Raw genomic sequence first — 13,987 nt, 5'->3', positions numbered from 1 at the left:
TTCATGTTTCTAGGTTAAATTTTATAGAAAACTCAAAAAGTATCAGTCGAAAGACGAAAAAGTACCAAAAAGTCCCCTTTTATAGATTCTCATTTACTCCGGGCTCTACATGCTTAATTTCATGTTTCTAGGTTAAATTTTATAGAAAACTCAAAAAGTACCAGTCGAAGGACGAAAAAGTACCAAAAAGTCCCCTTTTATAGATTCTCATTTACTCCGGTCTCTACATGTTTAATTTCATGTTTCTAGGTTCAATATTATAGAAAATTCAAAAAGTACCTTTTGAAGAACGAAAAAGTACCAAAAAGTCCCATTTTATAGATTCTCATTTACTCCGAGCTCTACATGCTTAATTTCATGTTTCTAGGTTTAATTTTAAAGAAAACTCAAAAAAGTACTTGTGTAGAACGAAAAAGTAGCGAAAAGTCCCTTTATTATTAATTTCATGTTTCTATTTCAATATCATAGAAAACTCAAAAAGGACCAGTTGGAGAATGAAAAGTACCAAAAAATATCACTTGATACCGGGGTTCCAAATAACACCCCATTATGATATTTAGTGTTTCTAAATTTAAAAATTTTATCTAAATTGGATCATTGTGGTTGAATAAAATCAAATTTCCCGTTTTTACCCCTTTTGGTACTTTTTTCCTCCCCATTAACGAAATAAAAATTCTATTCCAAAAAGTTGCAACATCGTAGTGGGAGCCCGTTATTATGTATTCATATGTATAAGTTAATAAACCAAAAACAATGTTTTATGAAAAAAGTACCAAAAATAGGTACAATTTTAACCCCTTAAACGTCCGAATATCCAAAAACTACTAAATTCATATTTTTATTTTTTCGTTAAGTTATGAAGGAGTCAAAAATATTTTTTGAATGTGCACTGGTTTAAAAGATACATGGGGTGCGAAAAAAGTACCAAAATACAGTTTTTACCCGTTTATTCCCTATAGGGGCCGAATTTTAAAAAAGTACCAGACACCTGTCCGTTTATTTTTTAAATGAACGGCGATAAGCTTTAAACTGTTTTTGTATCTTTTCTAGTTTAGGAGATATAAGGATACCGAATTTACCCGTTTTTACCCTTTTTTACCCCCTAAACATTCGAATTTCCAAAAATCCAGTCTTAGTGGATCTATTTGGCGGGAGACCAACCTCCTGTCCAAATTTCAGCTCTTTAGCATCAACCGTTTAGGCTGTGCGATGATGAATCAGTCAGTCAGTCAGTCAGTCAGTCAGTAACGTTAGAATTTTATATATAGAATATTATGGTAACTATATTTACAAATAACTAACACTCATACAATTGTAATATTTTTTGATTTTATCATTTCACTGTACTGCTGAGCACCATTTCCATTTGCTTCTTGATAATAGGGTAAAGTTTCCATTCGCTTTAGCCATGCTGTTAATTTTGGATATTTTGATGTATCGATGTCCAATACGGGCTGCAAGGAAGTCACTATCGATACAATACTATAATCAGCGATTGTTAAATGATTGCCAGCAATAAATGGTAAATCTTTGAGAAAAACTTCCAAGAAATTATAGGTTTCCACAATTGCATCAATTTTCTCTTGGGGCACTTGATTATCATTTCTTAGCCACAGTGGCATAGAAATGTTGCGTAATGCATAGTAGGCAACACCACCCTCAAAGTGTAAACGCTGATCGACCAAGGCACGCTTGAGTAAATCCTTGGGGTAAAGAGAATCATCTTTAGCATATTTGCTAACCAAGTAGGCGATGATGGCATGGGAATCACTGATAAAATTACCATCATCCTCTAGTGTGGGCACAGTGTGTTGGGGATTCTTTTGGAGATAATCCGAAGCCATATGGTCACCGGACATTAAATTAATATGAACATATTTAAATGGCAATTGTAGAGCTTTTAATGTTAAAAGACACGCACGTACTGGAGGACTTGGTTCAAAGCCGTACAATGTTAATTTAGTCATTTTTTTATTTTCACTGACGAAACGTTGATTGCTGAGAGAGCGTCTAGTGTAACTGAATAAAATATAGAATTTTTAGCTTTTTATATTGTTTATTATTAATTGAACTTATTGTAAAATATGTATATAAGTAATTTTGAGAGTTGTTTACTATTTCTCTTTATCTCATTAATGATGACATGCATATTTTTGAAAAAAATCTCATGCAAGTGTAAATTAAGAAAACGTAATAATAACGAATGCCTGTTTTTGTAAAACGTTTAAAAAATGAAATTTGTATGAGAAAGACTAGTATAAGTTTGTTGAGAATTTAATATCGAAAGCTTTTACTGTGTTTTTGAAAAATATAATGTTAGATCGCTAGACACGCTACGGTATATTAATACTATGAATATTTTGATAATAATACCCTTCACCTTCATGAGAAGGATATTAAGTGAAGGGAAGCTGTTTCAGTTTATCTGTCAAACATTTTCACTGCATGCTTTATTTATACCCAAACCAGGAAAACCTTGCTATGCGACACCAAAGTCTAATCGACCGATTAGCCTCGCGTCCTTCCTACTTAAAACCTTTAAATATATAGCCGATAGCGTGGTTAATTGCAGTATATCAGACAAAAACTTCAAATATAAGCAGCATGCTTATGTAAATGGATGATTGTTGAAAACCCCATTGAATGAGGTTTTCCACTATATATGTGAGTCCTTCGATCGCAAACTGTATACAATGACGGTATGCAATGACATCGAAGGCGCCTTCATTAACGTGCACACTGATATTCTTCTCCAATCCTTAGACCCGTTTAAGGCTGACCGGGTAACATGATTAACTACATGCTAAGAAGCAGATGGATATAACTAACCGTTAAAGGGTATTTCGCAATACTCCACAAGGTAACATTTGGTCCCTTTACTCTGGGTAACTTCGATTAAAACCCTCTTAAGGACCCTAACCGAGAAAGGACTTAGACCTGTGTGATATGCAGACGATATTGTAATGCTTCTAAGGGGGAAGGACCCAAATTGCTTGTGGATTGGATTAAAAAGACTCATCGGTGCTGGGTGCTATATAGGAGAACCATAGGCATGAAATAAAAGTAAAAAGTTACCAATATTCACCAAAGTCTAATCGAGCGATTTGCCTCGCGTCCTTCATACTTAAAACCTTTAAATATATGGCCGAGAGCGTGGTTAAACGCAGTATATCAAACAAAAACTTCAAATATAAGCAGTTTATGTAAATGGACGTTTGTTAAAAACCCCATTGAGTGAGGTGTTCCACTATATAGGTGAATCCTTCGATCGCAAACTGTATACAATGACGGTATATATTGATATCGAAGGTGCCTTCAATAACATGCACACTGATATTGTTCTCCAATCCTTAGACAAGTTTAAGGTTGAGCGGGTAAATTGATCAACTAGTTACATGCTAAGAAAAAGATGGATATAACTAACCTTTAAAGGGTATTTCGCAGTACTCCACAAGGTGATATTTGGTCCCTAAGGGGAATGGAACTAAATTGCTTGTGTAGAAGGGCTGAAGAGGCTGAAGAGGCCCTGAATGCGGCCTTGAGCTCAATGTTAACCCGACGAAGACGAAAATCTGCCTTTTCACAAAAAATACAAAAATGTCTAAGTATATTGGACACTGTATTAAAGACCAAGAAACAACACTAGCTTCCAGGCAGAAGTCTCAGCAATAACGAAAATTGGTTTAAAATAAATATGGCGCCAACATAAATTTACCGACAGCAAGTAGACCATTAGTGAGATATCAGTTGATAAAGTTAAATCTAAGACCGTATTTGATTATAAATAAATCTTTCACCGAATACTCCAGAGGTAAGTTTTCATCCTGTACTGCCCCATAGGATGACCCTTAAGAGAGCAGTACAAGCAGCCTCCTCAAAATGGGCGAATCGGAGGTTAGTATGATGGTATGTATTCTGAGTGGACAAACAGGATTACGGGCACAGCTATGCCAAATTTTACATGCGGATAGAGCATGTAGAGAGGAGAGTGAAACTATGGAGCACTTTCTTTCAAAAGTCAGGTTTTCGTCGAAGTTAGATCCAAATATCTTGGATGTGATAATATCCGGGATATAACATCCTTCACGAACGCTGATTGGAACATTTTTAGAAATTACGTTCCTGAACATCGGACGATAATATATAATGAATACCATACCATATAAGGTTTTTGTTTTTTACCAACATTTTCCACGAAAAGGAGCGCACAACAGTCCCGATAGTGGCCTAGGTGTATTTCCTCAATTTTAGTATACATTCTCCTATCAACCTAGCCTAAACTGAAAGCTGTGTTGGTATGACCATAGTTTCCATATAAGGTCCACTTCGTAAAATCAATTAAACAAACATAATTCGTAAAAAAATAATCATATCGGTTCAAAATATAACAGGAATATGTTTTTGTACATATCCCTGATCGGCAATAAACTAGTCATAGCTTTCATATAATGTCCACTTCCAAAAATCAAATAGAAAATTTTACAGAAGAGACAAAAAACTAAATAAAATTAAAACTACTTTTGTTACTGAACCGGATGATATATATACGTCTGAAACTATATATTTAATGGAGAAAAACTGCGTTTTTAGTTTTTCATTTTGTGATCCTATGTCCTTTTTAATGGACTTCAAAGTTTTATAAAGTACATTTTTCGAAAAAATATTAAACAATGTCAAATTTGATGTCAAGCGAACAAGAAGAGTTGGGAAATATTTTGTATTATTTTTGTTTTATACCGTCAGGATAAAAAGGTATCAAAAATGTGTTTTGAAATTGTTATCCTTTAATATGTATTTAAGTTTTCAATATTATTTTTTCAAAAAAATTTTGAAAGACATTTTTTTACATCTTTTTATCCTAAGAGTACAAAATGTAACCATTTTTGTTTCAAATCCATTGTCGGTATTATAGCTGAAAACGTGTAATAAAGTCCTTAAAAAAGTGAATATCTACATACATACAGATAACTTTTGTGGTGCAATAAACATTTGTGAAAACTAAAGCTATAGACAGTTTAAGTAATTAAACAAATTAAAAATATTAATTACTTTAAAATATAATTATATTTAAGTTTATTAACAAATTAACATTTAACTATTACCGACTTATTCTACAATTGTGAAGTTCTTAGATTTAATAATATCAATCAATATTTTGGCACCAACAGCATTGGCTTCATGATAATAAGGAAGAGCTTCCAAACGCTTAATCCAAGCAGTCAATTTTGGATATTTAACACTGTCGATTTCAACAAAGGCCACCAACGAACTAACTGTCGAGATGTTACTGAAATCGGCCACAGTTACATGATCACCAGCCAAATATGGTGAATCCTTGAGGAAAACTTCCAGAAATCCGTAGGTTTCAACAATGGCATCAATTTTTTCTTTTGGAATTCTAGTCACATTCTTCATGATCAAAGGAGTTGTAATGTTACGCAAACTGCCTTGGAATACTACACCACTTTCGAAGTGCAAACGTTGATCGACGAGGGCACGCTTAAGCAAATCCTTGGGGTAGAGAGAATCATCTTTGCCGTATTTGCTCACCAAGTAGGTGATGATGGCATGAGAATCCCAAATGAAATGACCGTCATCTTCCAAAAGAGGAACTGTGTGTTGGGGATTCTTCTTTAGGTAATCTTCAGTCAAGTGTTCCTTTTCCAACAAATTAATGAATTTGTATTCGTAAGGTAAATCCAATGCCTTCAAAGTTAAAACACAGGCACGGAAAGGTGGACTAAGATCCAAACCATACAAAGTTAATTTAGGCATTTTATTTTAATGTTACGAATCTAACGACTGTGTCTGTTGCCGGATCTCAAGAAACTAATCTTTCCGTTCTGAAATTGTTTATTTAAGTTTGTTTGTGAGCTTTGCGATGAGTTTTTGTTTTACCTACTACCAAGCAGACACACGCTCGATAAGAACAGACAGACAACAACATATGTATGTATGTATTTATTATAAGCTTTCCGATTCTTAACTAATCAAACTATACTTTTTGTATCTCAAACATACGATTAAATAATTAAATATACGAGTGTGTATTCGTTTGTTTTGTTTTCAAATAATTAATATTTATTTATAAATACATGTGTGCTCGCATAGATTTTAAAATGAGTATGTATGTATACATATGTATGTACATATCGAATAATTTAGTATTTAGAGACACTATCTTCCAGATGATGACCAGCAATTTTATTAATTAAATTTGTACACTGAGTTCGAAAAGAAAGTTTAAGCTTTACTTTTTTACTTTTTGAGAAACCCTGTACTTTTAAGGAGTAAGTACCAGCAGTGAACATAGAAACAAAATGTTGATCACATTTGAACCGAGATTTTTATACAATTAATAATCATCTATTGAAATAATATATTGGAACTTACTGTAACTTTAAAAATAGCTTTAAAAATTGCTTAATCACGATTACGCACCCCCTTCCACTACAAGTTGAAGACATAAACTTTTTTAGAAAAATTGTTTTTTATTTCATAACATTGTTAAACAAATAGTTTTTGCAATAATTTGGAAAAACAATTATTATTCATGCCAACATACATACGTATGTTTCTGGTTAAGATTTAATTGACATACATATATACATATGAATGTACATTACGGTTATACCAAAATTACGCCCTATTACTATGTGGTAGCCTGTAGTGTTCTAATAACGAAACCCTTTTTCTCGGGTTATTTTGGTACAAAAACCTTCCGCGGCAAAACTGATTTCTTTTTAATAGCATAATCTTTATGTTTAGGTACTAAATTTGGATAAGGGATAAACCGCAGCCCATATCTTTGCTTTTTCTCTGAGTAAATGTAAAGGTGGAAGCACACAACACGCGTTGTACGCGGCAACGCGTAATAGGCCTCAGTCAAAAAAAGCTGAAATAGTGTATTCTCATTTAACAAGTTACACACTGTAGTTTGTAATGCGTTTGCCGCGAAAACTTCAGCAACTTTTAACTTTTGACGCGTAGGCAGATGAACAGGGTTATATTTCGTTTTGTGTAGAATAAGTATAAACTAAAATGAAATAAATTTCACCAACATTGAAAGAAAAATATTAAAAAATAAACAAAAACTTAAACTCTTGAATAGTCTTAAAAAGCATTAAAGAAAATATCAAAATGACGCGTGGTGCGTAACTTGAAGATTGTAAAGCGCGAAAAGTATGAAAAGCGTAAAACGCGTTGCCGACTCGACGCGTGTTATGTACTTCCACCTTAATGGATCAAAAAATCAAACAGTTACATTTGTTTATATCAAAAATTTAAGATTTTGTATTAAAAAATTTAAAATTTTGTTTAGAGTAAATGACGAAAACTTTAAAGCATTTGCCGAGGAAACTTGATATACTTTTTTACACCATATAGCGCCGATTTGAAATTTTTAAAAATTAATAAAAGTTATAACCTTAGTAAAAACTTAAATTATTTAAATGTTTATATTAAATCGAATTATATGTATGAAAGTTATAGACATATTGTATTTGTTTTAATTCCTCTAATGACCCTTTTTACTACAAAACATCTGCTTAAGTAAAAGACTAATAATTTTTTTTTGCTGAAATAACGGTTTCCCTTTTTAATTAATATTTGCGATGTGTATAAAATAATCTTAATTGTAAATAAAATCATTTAAATATAGAAATAATTAGAGTATCTAGCAGCAACCTGTACAAATAATATATTTATACTTTACTAGCTATACCCAGTGTGCTTTGCTACCCTAAAAGCAATATGTATAAATTAAAAACCCACTTGATTTTGAAGATTCTAACTAAAATAGTTTTCCAGATTTATAATATGTTACATATGAGAGATGTCAAACAAATTATTGCAAGTTCGCCAGTTTCTATCTATCACCAATTTCTATATATCTATGAAAAATTTTAATATTATAAGAGTTTCCAAGATAAACGAAATTTTGTATTTAACTCATATATGTATGTTGTGCCAAGCTACCCATTGAAAGTCCGCCCGTTAGCTCTAAATGTTCACATGAATGTCAAAGTTCTTCATGTAAAATTTGAAGATATACGATATAAGAATTTTTCTATTTGATTCATGTGGGGGCTTCAAGCTCCCCAGATGAAAGTCCGCACTTTTTCCTTCAAAATGTTCAGATGAATATTAAAGTAATTTGTGCAAAATTTTAAGAATCAAGTTCTATTAGTTTCCCAGATAAACGAAATTTTATATTTAATTCATATGGGAGGTGCCAAGTTCCCCATTGAAAGTCCACCCGTTATACTCTAAATGTTCAGATGAATGTTAAGATTCTTCAAGTAAAAGTTAAAGATTCTAGTTCTAATAATTTCTCTGATATACGAATTTTTCTATTTAATTCATATGGGGGCTTTAAGCCCCCCCAGATGAAAGTCCGTTTTTTTCCTCCAAAATGTTCAGATGAATATTTAAGTTCTTCGTGCAAAATTTTAAGAATTTAGTTTCATTAGTTTCCCAGATAAACGTATTTTTGTATTTAATTAATATGAGAGGTGCTGCTCTCCTCATGGGTAGTCCGCCAATTTATTACCCAAAATGTTTAAATGGATGTTAAAGTTATTCGTGCAAAATTTGAAGATTCTAACTGTAATAGTTTCCAAGATAAACGAATTTTTGTATTTAATTTATATGGGAGGTGCCACGCCCTCTAATGCTATTCCGCCTACTTTTTGTCCTAAATAATCATATTGACACTAAAGTTGCTCCAACAAAATTTGAGGACTCTAACTGTTATATGATCTCAAATATACGGATTTAATATTTTCTTAATATGGGTGTGGCTCCTCGCCCACTTGGAATTTCGGAATAAAAGTTAGCCTATTATCTATTTCAGACATACAGGAATACGCTGTGAAAATTTTAATAAAATCGGTTCAGCCGTTTAGTAGTCTATAACGTTCAAACATACAAACATATAAACAAACACACATTCATTTTTATATACATATATATAGATAGATAGAAGAAGAAGATATAGATTAGAATAAACATATTTGTAAACAAACCTTATTATTATTATTTTTTTTATATAAATCAAATAATTTTTAGTTTCATTTTATTAAAACAAAAATAATTAAATGCTACTCTTGATAATGCTAATAACTACTTGATAAACATACATACATCAATATAATTATTATCAAAGATTTGTTTGTGAAAAAATTCCGTTGTTAAGAATCTATTTGTCACAATCACATAAAAACTGGATTTTAAAATTGAAATTGCATGCTGAGCATATATAATAAGGGATTATTATTATAAAATATTATATTAAAGAATATTTCTTAATTTTAGGAAATTAAATAGCAATTTACATAAATATTAATAATACTTATTGGGTCATCAGGTAAACCAGCATATGCAAGTACATATGTTTTCTTCTTTTCTGAGATATCCTTGACTAAAGGACTTTTTTTGATATCATTATCCTTATAATAAACTTATAATATGTTAAATAAAATGTTGTTAAACTGCAATACATTGGCGTTAATTTTAATCAAAATCGGATAAATAGCTTAGAAAACATATGATATCAAATTTAATGCTTGCTGAAAAATCTTATATAATATGAACTTTGAACCTCAAAAAAATATAAACCATAATAAATTTGAAACTTTTAGAGAACTTTAAACTTCGTATTTATACAAAGAATTTGTTTACCGAGTTTCATTAAAATTGGAGAGGGTAAGAGTAGAATTACAAACTTGCGGAGGCGGATGCGTTTTCTGGTTTCTGCGGTTGCGGATTTGTAGCCATTTTATTATTATTTGTTTTTGTATTTTATGGTTCATTTTGCCTTCATCTTCCTTAGCATTCACAGAAAAATATTAAACATAAGATTTTTATTCATAGAATGTATGAATGGCATGATAACTCTAAAAGAGGAAAATTCGCGAACAAATTAAAATAAATTTTAATGTGGTGCGGATTTTTTCTACGATTTATGTTGTCAAAACTCAATATAAAAAGTAACCGTCTCCGCAGCCTCAATATTGTATTAGTACTCTAAGGTACGAAACGTGTTCGAAAAATTTTGGAATGTCCCTTTGAATTCGGGCATTTTTAGCCCGTTAGCGATATTATCGAATGAAAAACTTTGAATCCCTCTATTTGTTTTATATTGATGTTTAATAACGTCGATTAGTTTCAGTTAGACCTCACTATGGGCCAAATTTTGCTACGAGTATTAACGGAATCGTGGAGGACAAAAATTTAAATCAAAAATTTTTGGTGAATATATATTTTCTGATATTTGTTTTATTCATGAATATATGTACATATATTTTATTACAATTTACAAAAGCTGCAACTGTTATTTTTAAAAATTTTTGTGAAAGCTTATCCAATATAATAATTTAAAAAATCACTTAGGATACAATTGTAATATTAAACGATTTAAAAATTTTAATAAATTTCTTCACTCCAGCACCATTGGCTTCCTCATAATAGGGCAGAGATTTCATGCGTTTTATCCAGGCACTCAACTTGGGATACTTCAAACTGTCAATATCAACAAAAGCTTCCAAAGACGTTACTGTAGCTACAATGCTAAAGTCAGCTATTGTCAATTCATCACCGGCCATGTATAGATTATCCTTAAGAAAAACTTCTAAAAAGTCGTAGATTTCATGAAGAGCATCAATTTTTTCCCGAGGAATCTTTGTCTCATTTTTGTACCACAAGGGACTTGTAATATTGCGTAGTCCACCTTGAAACATGACACCGCTCTCGAAGAATAAACGCTGGTTAACAATAGCACGTTTTAGAAAATCTTTGGGATAGAGTGAATCATCTTTGCCATATTTGGTCACCAAGTAGGCAATGATGGCATGTGAATCCCAAATAAAATTACCATCATCCTCTAAAGTGGGAACAGTGTGCTGCGGATTCTTTTTTAAATATTCTTCTGATAAGTGTTCTTTAGCATTGAAATCTATGGCCTTTAATTCAAATGGCAAATGTAGAGCTTTTAATGCTAAAATACAGGCACGTACCGGGGGACTGGGGTCAGAACCATACAAAATTATTTTACCCATATTGTTAGACAACCTGCTTGCTTCTGAAAACAAAACGTTGATTTCCAATATCGTGTGTACTGAAACTAATAGCTCTTAAAAAAATAGCTACACTTGATAAAGAGCTTTTTTGTACAATAGATACTTTGTATGCTATAGAATAAGCTTTTTATGTAATTGTATTATTTTGTGTTTATTTAGCAAATAAAGTACAAAATATATATTTTGTTAAATATATATGTATATATGTATGTATGTAACTTACAACTGTAGATTATTTTAACTTTTGTTGTGTTAATTAAATTTATTTATTTAATAAGTAATTTTTTTTTCTATTTGCAAATCTGTGTAACTGCCCCTCTCCACAAAAGCATAAACTTTCCAAAGACTTTTTCGATATCGAGGTTGTCGGAAATGTAACTAACTGATCTAATCAATTTGGCCACACAACTGTCTGAACTTGTAGATGTAACTGCAGTGATTGAGATACCCTATAGGGTATCTCAATCACAATCTATAGATGATTTGGATTTTGTAATTAGTCGAATTCAAGAACTCCCTATTCTCCTTGATTTCGTGTAGTATTGCTGACTGTATATCGTTCGTATTATTAATCTACATCAAAAACATCAAAATTCCTTTTGATCTCCTGCAGTACTGCTGATTATATTTCATTAATTTCATCGAAAGAAGTATTAATAACCGGTTTTTCGGTAAATCGGTTTGAAAACTATAAGCCTAATGTTTATATTTGGTTAAAAATTACATATTTATATCAAATTCGGAAGGGTTAAAAATAGGTGTGACCAAATTCATTGGAGGGTTTTATGTTTACAAGTCATTTAGTTTGATTACAAGCTTTAAATGAATGGATGGACCGATGGGCCTATTTTTATACCTTTCACCTTTGTAAGCAGAGTAGTTATAAGTTTGTTATTCAGTTCTTTGAACACTTCGGATGCGACACAATCTAATATGTATTTATGTATTCTTACATATCTCTTCTTTAATATACAAAGATTAAATTTAAACACTTTTTAGTTCTACATTTTCAAAAATATTTTATTTCACTTGAAAACGGTAATCAAGAGTAATTTACAACATTTAATTCCAACCATCAAAGTTTAATTAAGCTACAATGGTGATATTCTTCGATTTAATCATTTCTACCAACATCTTAGCACCGACACCGTTAGCTTCATGATAATAGGGTAGACTTTCTAAACGTTTAATCCAGGCAGTCAATTTTGGATACTTTGAACTATCGATGTCAACAAAAGCCACCAACGAAGTCACTGAAGTCACAATGCTTAAGTCGGCAATTGTCAAATGATCACCAGCCATGTATGGACTATTTTTGAGGAAAACCTCCAAGAAGTCGTAAATTTCAATAATTGCATCAATTTTATGTTGAGGTACTTTTGTCTCATTTCTAAAGAACAATGGAGCCGTAATGTTGCGCAAACCACCTTGGAACATTACACCACTCTCGAAATGCAAACGTTGATCAACTTGTGCGCGTTTCAAAAGATCTTTGGGATATAGTGAATCATTTTTGCCATATTTGCTTACCAAGTAGGCAATGATGGCGTGTGAATCCCAAAGGAAATGTCCATCGTCTTCTAAAGTGGGTACAGTGTGTTGAGGATTCTTCTTCAAGTATTCCTGGCTTAAGTGTTCCCCTTCCAATAAATTCACGCGTTTGTATTCAAAAGGTAAATTCAACGCTTTCAAGGTCAGTAAGCAAGCACGAACTGGTGGACTTGCATCTAAACCGTACAAAGTTATTTTAGTCATTTTGCTTTTACACTGCCGTTGTCCGTCGGGATACGTTTGAACTGCACTCTGGTGTTAAACCAACTAATAGTATAAATAAGATTTATTTTTATACGATTTTTGTTGAGAGCTTTATAGAAGCTTTTCATCTCACTATTATCAACTGCACTAATGTGTAACTTTTCCATATATTCATATATTGTATTTATTTGTATTAAATAATTTCATATCAATTGTTCACTTAAAATATATTGTACTTATAGAATATATATGTTTGTTTATATGTACTTTTGGCCGACTCACTCTGTGGGGAAAGCTAAATAGTGTATTTGTTACCCCACTCAAAAATTGCTTTACTATGATAATGAATCTCAAAATATTTCAAGTCTAGCAGTGGCCGTTTGTTAGCTGAACCGATTTCAAAACGCTCTATTTTTCTCTTAAGCTCTTAATCTTCGAAATAAAACAACACTTTGATACTTAATGCTACAGCTTTATATGGGATAAGCCTACAAGCCAAAGAAGTTTTGGCATTATAGATGAATGAGTCCTCATTTTAATTTATGGGATTACATGGAAAAACTGATTTAGGTAAATACAAAGGATCGAAGTATTATGTTGTACAATCTAGTTGTTTGCGATGTAACTCATTTTGTAAACGTGTTAACCGTTAAATGCACCCATATTCTGCATTTCGATTATGTTTCCGTATTCAGCTACGCTACGATCGAAAATTGGTATTTCAACAAAAAACGGAATCGTAAGAAAAAAAGAAGAGGCAATTCCATTTTATTTCAATGCTTTACGATTGTATGTATTCTGCATTACGATCGTAACTACGTTTTTGAAAGTTGTTATTTTAGTGACGGAGATTCCAATCGAAATGCAGAATACCATTTCGATTACGTTTCCGCAATCAGTTACGCTACGATCGAAAATGATACTTCAACAGAAAACGGAATCGTGTATTCTGCGTTACGATCGTACGTACGTTTTTGTAAGTTGTTGTTTATGTGGCGGAGTGTCTAATCGAAATGCAGAATACCAAAGTTGTCAAACGGAGAAAATTTCGATGCGAATTGAATTGCAGAATAGGGGCGATTATTTTAATGACGGAGCTTCCAATCGAAATACTGAATACCAAAGTTTCCAAAAGGAGAAAATTTCGATTCGAT

At 31.9% G+C, this 13,987-nt stretch overlaps 4 protein-coding genes across 4 annotated transcripts; all 4 read right to left on the bottom strand.

Annotated features, from left to right (window-relative positions):
- Positions 1 to 1,263: 1,263 nt before the first annotated feature.
- On the bottom strand, positions 1,264 to 2,008 carry LOC119611773 (glutathione S-transferase 1-like). The gene has a single exon (XM_037967501.1). It carries the CDS (start codon positions 1,965 to 1,967, stop codon positions 1,305 to 1,307), a length of 663 nt encoding a protein of 220 aa, XP_037823429.1. The 5' UTR covers positions 1,968 to 2,008; the 3' UTR covers positions 1,264 to 1,304.
- A 3,033-nt stretch (positions 2,009 to 5,041) lies between these two features.
- LOC119611600 (glutathione S-transferase 1-like) lies at positions 5,042 to 5,860 on the bottom strand. The gene has a single exon (XM_037967273.1). It carries the CDS (start codon positions 5,773 to 5,775, stop codon positions 5,107 to 5,109), a length of 669 nt encoding a protein of 222 aa, XP_037823201.1. The 5' UTR covers positions 5,776 to 5,860; the 3' UTR covers positions 5,042 to 5,106.
- Positions 5,861 to 10,108: 4,248 nt separating this feature from the next.
- On the bottom strand, positions 10,109 to 11,237 carry LOC119611688 (glutathione S-transferase 1-like). The gene has a single exon (XM_037967389.1). It carries the CDS (start codon positions 11,055 to 11,057, stop codon positions 10,389 to 10,391), a length of 669 nt encoding a protein of 222 aa, XP_037823317.1. The 5' UTR covers positions 11,058 to 11,237; the 3' UTR covers positions 10,109 to 10,388.
- Positions 11,238 to 12,077: 840 nt separating this feature from the next.
- Positions 12,078 to 12,927, bottom strand: LOC119611522 (glutathione S-transferase 1-like). The gene has a single exon (XM_037967172.1). It carries the CDS (start codon positions 12,831 to 12,833, stop codon positions 12,165 to 12,167), a length of 669 nt encoding a protein of 222 aa, XP_037823100.1. The 5' UTR covers positions 12,834 to 12,927; the 3' UTR covers positions 12,078 to 12,164.
- Between the last annotated feature and the right edge of the window lie 1,060 nt (positions 12,928 to 13,987).

This window comes from Lucilia sericata, unplaced genomic scaffold (genome assembly GCF_015586225.1).
Source record: "Lucilia sericata isolate MDLA Ls3-8-SP2 unplaced genomic scaffold, ASM1558622v1 Contig000002F_arrow, whole genome shotgun sequence".
Taxonomy (NCBI): domain Eukaryota; kingdom Metazoa; phylum Arthropoda; class Insecta; order Diptera; family Calliphoridae; genus Lucilia; species Lucilia sericata.
This window is presented reverse-complemented; position numbering and strand designations above follow the sequence as displayed.

What these genes read in the sequence shown, in the direction of transcription:
- LOC119611773 (XM_037967501.1), bottom strand. Translation starts at nt 1,967, where the DNA reads ATGACTAAATTAACATTGTACGGCTTTGAACCAAGTCCTCCAGTACGT.
- LOC119611600 (XM_037967273.1), bottom strand. Translation starts at nt 5,775, where the DNA reads ATGCCTAAATTAACTTTGTATGGTTTGGATCTTAGTCCACCTTTCCGT.
- LOC119611688 (XM_037967389.1), bottom strand. Translation starts at nt 11,057, where the DNA reads ATGGGTAAAATAATTTTGTATGGTTCTGACCCCAGTCCCCCGGTACGT.
- LOC119611522 (XM_037967172.1), bottom strand. Translation starts at nt 12,833, where the DNA reads ATGACTAAAATAACTTTGTACGGTTTAGATGCAAGTCCACCAGTTCGT.